The 9,399-nt window shown below is 43.2% G+C and overlaps 1 protein-coding gene across 4 annotated transcripts in view; it reads right to left on the reverse strand.

Annotated features, from left to right (window-relative positions):
• The window catches only part of LOC116938979 (uncharacterized), a 101,068-nt gene extending 92,205 nt beyond the window's left edge, over window positions 1–8,863 (reverse strand). For all 4 annotated transcript variants that reach the window (XM_032946769.2, XM_032946768.2, XM_032946770.2 and 1 more), the window contains exons 1-2: window positions 8,669–8,863; window positions 835–1,068 (exon numbers count right to left, since the gene is read on the reverse strand). In XM_032946769.2, the coding sequence (XP_032802660.2) occupies window positions 835–949 (115 nt within the window). In that variant the 5' untranslated portion in view covers window positions 950–1,068; window positions 8,669–8,863. The remainder of the gene's footprint in view (window positions 1–834; window positions 1,069–8,668) is intronic.
• Window positions 8,864–9,399: the final 536 nt, after the last annotated feature.

Here is a 9,399-nt window from a genome sequence, read left to right on the forward strand (position 1 = left end):
CCACTCCCCCTGTACATGACCTCATAGCTAAGTAAAGGTTTACCACTCACCCGCCCACTTGTATATGTGCAAGTACATCCATTTTATTTGCTGGCAACACTGATTTTTTAAAGTAACAATGAAAATTTATACTTTTGTCCTACCCATCCACGACACAAAGTGGCCATGCACCCCTATTGTACCCTTTTTAAAATGTAATTTAAAACTGCATCCAAAGCAGCTTCATGAGTAATAGAAACAGGGATCTATTTTACCATAACAGGTTCTACATTTTAGTCCTGCAGGTCCTTATGAACCCATGTTTTCCAGCCATTTGTCAAAACATGGATCAATTTGACTGGCAGGTTACATTTTTTGGTCGTCAAACAGCCAGTTTCCTGTTTATTATTTATTACCCACAATTTAACAAAACATAAATCATATATTTTTATGCATATAGTTGAATGTATCTTAGGCGAGTGGAAGAATCACATTTATTTACGTACTTTATCAGCAGTTGTGGGGTACATGGGGTAACAAACCTCATTATGCAATGAAAACAGAGAAGTAATTTAAGATTACTTATAAACTGCCCTTTGTAATCTGACAATTTACATGTTACTCAGATTAAATGATATCGGTAGATTGGCAATACAAGAGCAAAGAAAGAAGACGAAAATATACATTGTATAATCAAATCGGGACACCTGATCGTGAAAATTCACACAATCACTCGGGGGACGGGAAGGTAAATCGGTAACAGCTAGACCGGCAGGGGTGAATTTTTACAAGCCTTTTTTTCTGCGAGTGACGGCAGCGTGAGCGTGGGTGTTCGCGGAAAGCGATGGTACTCACTGGTGGTGCGCTGAGTTTCCAGGGAGCGCCCCTTGTAAGTGTTGTACAGGCTCAGGGAAGCGTACTTCGGACGACTATTGTTCCCCTTGCCGTTAGACCCCGCACGATCGGACATCGCGCTGCACACACATCAGGTCGCGCTCGCGTGGGATGGAGGGGCGCGTGCTCTCTCCGCTGTACAAGAGGCACACGTGTCTTCCGTCACCGATGCTGTTGCTTCTGTTGCTGCTTCTCCTACACCACACAACAACAACAACAATTGTTCATGTGTTATGGGAATTTGAAAAGTTTGCTCTTTTTCAAGCATGTGCTTGATTTTACTTCAAACCTAACATAAACTGTTTAAATAATAAGTTACATAAAAGCCCATAAAAAGCACTATCGGTGATATTTGGACTTGAAGGTTTTAGTAAATTTACAGTCATACACAAACGATGCATGAGGTGGAAAAACTATGTACAGAAAAGAGTTAAGCAAAAATAGTACTTCATAGACAAATGATAAACGGCCCATCCTGCAATATAATTGTGCATCAATGCATACCAGTGATAATGAAGAAGGCAGGGAATAACAGGACTATACTTGCTTTGAAGTAACAGTTCAAGTTCCAACTAAAGACTTGACAATAATTATTGTTGTGTGCATTTTAAGAACTTTATGCAACCTGGATATCCAGGATATCGTTAACAGACTCTAAACCCAGTCATTTGGAAACACAATTACAGCATGAAACCCATAATAATCGGAACATTACACATTTAAACGTTTGTTAGGGGTCAACTCTACCTGTCGTTCCTTGAGGGCTGCCAAAATAAGTACCACTTTGCAGGAAGTCAGCAGTGGTCCTATGGATAGATTTGCCTATGCAATGGGAATGTGAAACTTCAACTGCTGGCTGAGGGCCACCAACAGGGATGAACACGGACCCAAGTTTCCTTGAACACGGACTTTTTAAGTGGTAGGTCAAGAGACAACGTACGGCATTAGGACATATTTTACAATTCGCATGCACAATATTTAACCTGAGACTTTTGTGAACACAATTCTAAAAGAGCCTTTGATTCTCAATCACAGGTTATAACACCGTTTCAATAAATCACTATATAATTAGCAGATTATAGTAAACTGCAGTGTGACAAGTCACTGTAACCGGGAGACTACTGTATGGAATGTGTTGACTTCATCCTGGATTTAGCCCCAAGGCAATGAAAAATTCATTGGTTATTTTTGCGTGCGTCAACAAGGCACTCGTGACATTAAGAGCTAATGGGTCCCCCTCATATACTGCGCCATAGCTTAAATGTACATCACTAACACCTCACTGAGCTCCAATTAGTAAGGTGTTGTGCTTGTGAATGAGATTGAATAGTGTACAGTAGATCAAGCACACTAAACAATACTGCCATGTTAAAAATTGTATAATATAGCAAGCTCATTTAATTAAACAGGAAATGCACAGTCTTAAGGCTGTTTTCAAGGAGGGCCCTGCAGATGGCATTATTGTCCAATTCATTAAGTGCTCACATGTAGGTGGAAACCATTATCTGGAAGAAACCCATAAGGGGATAGATAATACTTCCAAGAAGTGAAAAAGGATTTTCATTTTTAACAATTTGATATGTCTCAACATGGTCACAATTTTTTTGTTCCTGCTCACTTTTCACTCTGGACTAGAATTTGTACAGACCTTATGAATGACATGCAGCAAACCACTTTTCGGGTCATGCAGTCTCTGGTCAGGTAAGAAAGGGCTCTTAAAAATGTGATAAGTAGTTCCAGGTTTGTATTCCAGGACCATTCCCTGATGCAGCGTGGAGCCCTGCAGAGCAAGTGACCAGAACGGAAATTCTTCACCTCATGATCCCTGTGCCATAGCACAAGAGGAACATACTAATAATCATAATGTATAGCCCTTTATCAAACAACTACTGAATTAAAGTCTTCCCATTCTTCCCAGTCACGGGGGTTTCTTGACTGTAATCAACCATGCGTCAGTTGCACGTAATATACCATTCTAAAATCCATAACTTTTAAGCAGACAGCCAATGTCAAAACTGAATTTGTTAAGTGATAGAGCAACCGATAAAGCCAACATGAGAAAACTGTATGTTCTAAGGCCAAGTGACACTGCACTTCACAGTAACAAGGACACAATGTACATGCACGCATCTTGCAATGAGCCAGGGAGTAATGAGCATGCTCACATTTCAGGCCAAGTGGTATTTCTCTGTGCATTGGCTGTATCGACAGACGAAATTTGTGTCTACCTGAGCAACCAATTACAATTAAGTGTCGGTTTTTCATGTGTAAATCTTCATAATAACTACTGGATTTTCATTTTAAATCTGTCGTATCATAATGCAAGGGCACTTTCTTTTCTGTCATGTAAACATATGACACAGAAATCATCATAACCTTTATTCGGTGGTTGACACCAGCTCATCCTGATATTCTATTTGAACAATATCTCTGGGATATTTTGTTCAACCCGTGTCGTCATTTATTTCGGGTTTTTTCCATTGCCCATAAAGGCAAGTTTAAAAAATATTTAAATAAATTATCGGTTTCCCAAGCATATTGAAATGTCTAACAATAAAAGCCCAACCTCTGACTTTCAAAAGTATTACGTAGTGATGAGGAGTCCTGGCACATGACCAATCACACTGGAACCTGCCGTGTGGTTTGAACGTTCAAGTGTGCCAATCGGTTCAATTATCGCTCAAATTTAACTGGATTTGGCTATCGATTCCGTGACTGTTGAAATTGATCAATTACCTAAGAACGTCTTTTAAAAACTGACAATTGATTAACATCATAAGCGTCATACACATTTAACAATTACTTTATATGGTGTAGAGGTGGCATAGAGGTTAATTTCATGTGCGACGAAGCTGGTGATACCTGCGTTGGGTTCCAACAACTGGTGGAAATTTCAAATTCCTATAATGGCAACGACAATTACTGTTGAATAGGACAATGACTTGACTATCCACAAAGCAATACTTGTTGTTTCAACCCTTGAGGAAATATTTTCTAATGTAAGATTTCAACTGACATTGGCATAAAATGGTCTGTTACTGATGTTAGTCTACTGAGTGTTACAATTTGATAGTTTTGTCTGGAAATTACCAAGCTCGTGGTGGTAGAAACTCAACCACCACCTCAAAAGAAAATTACGTTGTGATAAGCACACACTATTCGACTATGGTCACCGTAACTACTGAATACAACACATTCCAGGCATTTGGCAGGCAACCGAGAAGGTAAAACCGTGGCATTGGCCAAGAGTCAAGTAACCATTTTACCAATCCCTTAAGAATCCACATTGTTCCTCATTAACAGCCTAGTTGACTGCCACACACATACAGCGAGGGAAAAAAGTATTTGATCCCCTGCTGATTTTGAAGGTTTGCCCACTGACAAATAAATTATCAGTCTATAATTTTAATGGTAGGTTTATTTGAACAGTGAGAGACAGAATAACAACAAAATCCAGAAAAACGCATGTCAAAAATGTTATAAATTGATTTGCATTTTAACGAGGGAAATAAGTATTTGACCCCTCTGCAAAACATGACTTAGTACTTGGTGGCAAAACCCTTGTTGGCAATCACAGAGGTCAGACGTTTCTTGTAGTTGGCCACCAGGTTTGCACACATCTCAGGAGGGATTTTGTCCCACTCCTCTTTGCAGATCTCCATGTCATTAAGGTTTCGAGGCTGACGTTTGGCAACTCGAACCTTCAGCTCCCTCCACAGATTTTCTATGGGATTAAGGTCTGGAGACTGGCTAGGCCACTCCAGGACCTTAATGTCCTTCTTCTTGAGCCACTCCTTTGTTGCCTTGGCCGTGTGTTTTGGGTCATTGTCATGCTGGAATACCCATCCACGACCATTTTCAATGCCCTGGCCGAGGGAAGGAGGTTCTCACCCAAGATTTGATGGTACATGGCCCCGTCCATCGTCCCTTTGATGCGGTGAAGTTGTCCTGTCCCCTTAGCAGAAAAACACCCCCAAAGCATAATGTTTTCACCTCCATGTTTGACGGTGGAGATGGTGTTCTTGGGGTCATAGGCAGCATTCCTCCTCCAAACACGGCGAGTTGAGTTGATGCCAAAGAGCTCCATTTTGGTCTCATCTGACCACAACACTTTCACCCAGTTGTCCTCTGAATCATTCAGATGTCCATTGGCAAACTTCAGACGGGCATGTATATGTGCTTTCTTGAGCAGGCGGACCTTGCGGGCGCTGCAGGATTTCAATCCTTCACGGCGCAGTGTTACTAATTGTTTTTTTGGTGACTATGGTCCCAGCTACCTTGAGATCACTGACAAGATCCCCTCCCGTGTAATTCTGGGCTGATTCCTCACCATTCTCATGATCATTGCAACTCCACGAGGTGAGATCTTGCATGGAGCCCCAGGCCGAGGGAGATTGACAGTTCTTTTGTGTTTCTTCCATTTGCGAATAATCGCACCAACTGTTGTCACCTTCTCACTAAGCTGCTTGGCAATGGTCTTGTAGCCCATTCCAGCCTTGTGTAGGTCTACAATCTTGTCCCTGACATCCTTGGAGAGCTCTTTGGTCTTGGCCATGGTGGAGAGTTTGGAATCTGATTGATTGATTGCTTCTGTGGACAGGTGTCTTTTATGCAGGTAACAAGCTGAGATTAGGAACACTCCCTTTAAGAGTGTGCTCCTAATCTTAGCTCGTTACCTGTATAAAAGACACCTGGGAGCCAGAAATCTGATTGAGAGGGAGTCAAATACTTATTTCCCTCATTAAAATGCAAATCAATTTATAACATTTTTGACATGCGTTTTTCTGGATTTTCTTGTTGTTATTTTGTCTCTCACTGTTCAAATAAACCTACCATTAAAATTATAGACTAATCATTTCTTTGTCACTGGGCAAACGTACAAAATCAGCAGGGGATCAAATACTTTTTTCCCCTCACTGTACATGAAAAAACTGGAATAAAAATTCACTGTGCTGCACTGGAAGGATAAAAGTGCAACACTACCTTCACAGTACCAGATAACCATTTTTTCCCAATTGATTAATGTCTAATAAACAAAAACTTGCGTCACAGCTACCAACTGAGATGAGCATGATCAGACAACAACACGATGGTCAGAAGACCGTACTGCAATATACAATTGAAAATATACGTGGAGCTTTGAGCATGACCGAATCATATGCGTGGTTTTTCTCTGGGTATGCCTCATTTCATCACTCAACGCCACTTTTTAATTTGCTCAACATCCTGAAAGTGTCTTGCAACTAGAAAAGTTAGGCTTACCCGAGTAAAGGGCATTGTTATTTCATGAATTAAGACACTGCATACGACCTACATTCTCTTACAATTAATTATATTTTGCAAGCAATTCAGCCCCTAATCAAAATGTGACCACAATCCAAGGAACTTCCTGTCCCTACATCCCAAAGCGCTCTCACTCTCCGGTAGCATACCTAATCTATTTAAGCCTCCAGAGAGCAGTACTTGTGAACACACACACACACAAGCACGAGGCAGGTCTTATTGCCGGAAAAAAGAGAGACCATTCAACATCTACATTGAAAATTTATTTCTTTCTGCTTTTTGTGTTTAGTTTGTTGTCCTTCCCCACACCTACGATTAGCACGGTTGGCTACGTACGGTGTGTGAAAGTAGTTCAACATATCAACATATTCCAAATTCTGCCAATCTTGACATTAACCAATGGGTTCCAGCTGTAGAAGATCAGCAGGTCAGCTTATGCAGACTGATGGCAGCTGACCATCACTTTTCTTCAGTCCACATGAATGTTGCAATATCAAAGTTCAGCTTATACAGCATCACATCATCTTGGTAAAAACCAGTGGTGCCAATCGACATTTACAACTTCCTATTAGCTTTGTTTTCCTTAGAAACCCATCATCATCCATAAGCATCTATCAACACTTAACCTGACCTCTACTCGTCGAGCGTTACATGTATTCCATCCAAATCTGCACTGTTAACACTGTCAGTGGCATATAACACACAAAAGTCTGCTTTGTGGCCGACATTATCACATCGAGCATGGGATGTTGGCATATTTCAAATGGGTCTACTCTTGTAAGATATAACACGCATCATGGTGCAGATGTATCGACATATCCAGCATAAATTCATAAGAACATATTTCTGTTCAGAATGCATCTTGACAAGGGCCGCATCTCGGTGCGTTATTTATCACATGAGTCAAAACAGAAATCGGCCAACACTTTTCCATTCCATATTTCCATGGTACGCGATGCTCACCGTGGCATGCCATCTGTTGACCTCTCTCACAAAGTGGTACTCATTTCATCCACATTTTTTTTTATATCCCCCAGAGGGATATTGGGACGAGTGGTACCCCAGCTGAAACGTATGACCCTCCAATTTTAAAAGCTCAGCGCTACCAACAAGCACCACCACGCCGCCGGATGTAATAAGATAGGTGTCTCACAAAAAGTACGTGACGATGAAACCGGTGTGCTACATATTTAAATGGAAACCAGTGCCCATTTGAAGAGCCAGGTTTCCACAGCGCAAGCGATTCCAGCCTACTGATCGTGACATGTTTCATAACATTTTACTGGTTTATTATTTGTAACCAATTACATACAACTGTGCTTTTGGCGCACATCTACAGCGTTTGAATATAAACCTCCCTTCTCGTGTTAAGCCACTGTAATCAAACGGACAACCTTTTAACCCTCCGCACGATGCTAGCTTAAGTCTTGTACATTTCCTATACACATCGTCCACGGGTCTATTATTCTTACCGTTGCTATTTTTTCTTCTCAAATGTAAAACCAAGAGTTGGGTTCGCCTCGTGTGCGAATAATGTATACTTCTCACAGCCGCGTTAAAGCAATTACATAAACCCAACCCGGATGGCGCCGGCTCAGTTGACGGCGGTGATGTGGGGGGCGGCGAAAGTGGCCCGAGTCATCATCTTTGTGATCGATAAAAAAAAACACCAAACGAGTACCACTTCGGTGTGTGTGTGGGGGGGTGTAAGACCCCCCCCCAAACGGTGGTTATTTGTCCTATATGGGGGACAATAGGCTCCTCGGCTAGCGAATGTTGGAATTTGAACAGACTCCACAGCCACCCGCAAAGGAGGTAATACTAATCACCACGCCGGGCTCTTTCATATTGAACAACTTTAACCACATGGGCCCCCCCATCAAACACCTCAAATATGGCAATGCCCCCCCCCCATCACCAAAATCCCAACCACCGCTGCCCAATGCCCTGACCACCACCAATGGCTGCCGTGACGTCACCGACCATTCAAAGCAAGGCCCCAATTAACGATCTAATTTGCATATAATTATGTCTTGACACCCCCCCCCCACCCAGCCAGCCACCGACCCCCCCATACTGGCCCCTCGTGTTGCCCCCTCACACACCCCGCCACCTTTCCCCTACCAAACTGCCAGCCCGGGCCTGTTGCACCCTCGGCGACCTTCCCCGCCATCTTACGCCGGCGACGCGCTCCGGAGTCGTCTCAACAGCCGCACGCAGCGCACACAAGGGGGGGGGGGGGGGGGGGGGCGGACGAGGGCCAAGCTCGAGAGGGCGACAAACAACGCGGCGAGCGAGCCTCGATCGTAGTGATACATCGAGAACGGCAAGCGGGTCATGAGGCACGAGAGCCATGGGGGGAGGTGGGGGAGGCCTGCTCACTGGAAGATGGCGGCGGCGGCGGTCCCTCATCATCATCACACACCCGCCCCCTTTCCCCCCCCCCCCCCCCGACTGCTTGTACGCGACCCGCGTCGCGAACAATCGCGCGGCGTCGCGTCGCGTCACTTGCCTCGTTCGCGAGTAACTTCGGCGGCTCGCGCTCACGTAGAGACAAAGATGGGGCCGCGGCGTCGTTGGCGATGGTTTCGATGCGATCGGATTGACGGAGTGGCCGGCCGCTTCACCGCGGTGGCGCTTTAGCTGGGAAGCGCCGTTGAGGGGGCGTGGCAGCATAAACTATGTTAATTAATGCATTGATGGGCGTGTTTATGTTAATACGCAAAACATCCCGGATGGGACGTGATATCTCTATCCGTAGTATGTTAATGTTCGTGATGGCACGAGACGTGACAATACATTTTAGTTTATACATTAAGTGCTAGGCAAACGTTTTGACGTTACAGCGCACGGTTTCCTTATGCTTCAAAGTTGTGCTTCAAGGTTTTATTTCTCAGACTCCTCTGCCTCAGGAATTTAGGTCTGTTAAATTTCATTTTCGGATCTCACACGAACAAAATCTTCCCACAATGCAGTGTGCCCGGCAACATTTTATTAAATTGACTTTGCAAATAAATGCGTTTATTGAGGAGCAATTGTTGATGGTTTAAGATTACTGAAGAGTCCGTCTGTTACTCAATAGCTATTAGTTAATTATACATACACCTGTACTCATATTTAAAACTGGTCATCGGAAACACGTAAACTCTCATCAGACCCAATGGTTCAAACTTTATTTGAAGCTTTCGTGACTGCAGCAATTACTCTTTGGTTATTTCGGTAAAGTCACGTAGAAATAAAATA

This window comes from Petromyzon marinus, chromosome 5, assembly GCF_048934315.1.
Source record: "Petromyzon marinus isolate PM22_M1 ecotype Great Lakes invasive population chromosome 5, UKy_Petmar_22M1.pri1.0, whole genome shotgun sequence".
Lineage (NCBI taxonomy): Eukaryota > Metazoa > Chordata > Hyperoartia > Petromyzontiformes > Petromyzontidae > Petromyzon > Petromyzon marinus.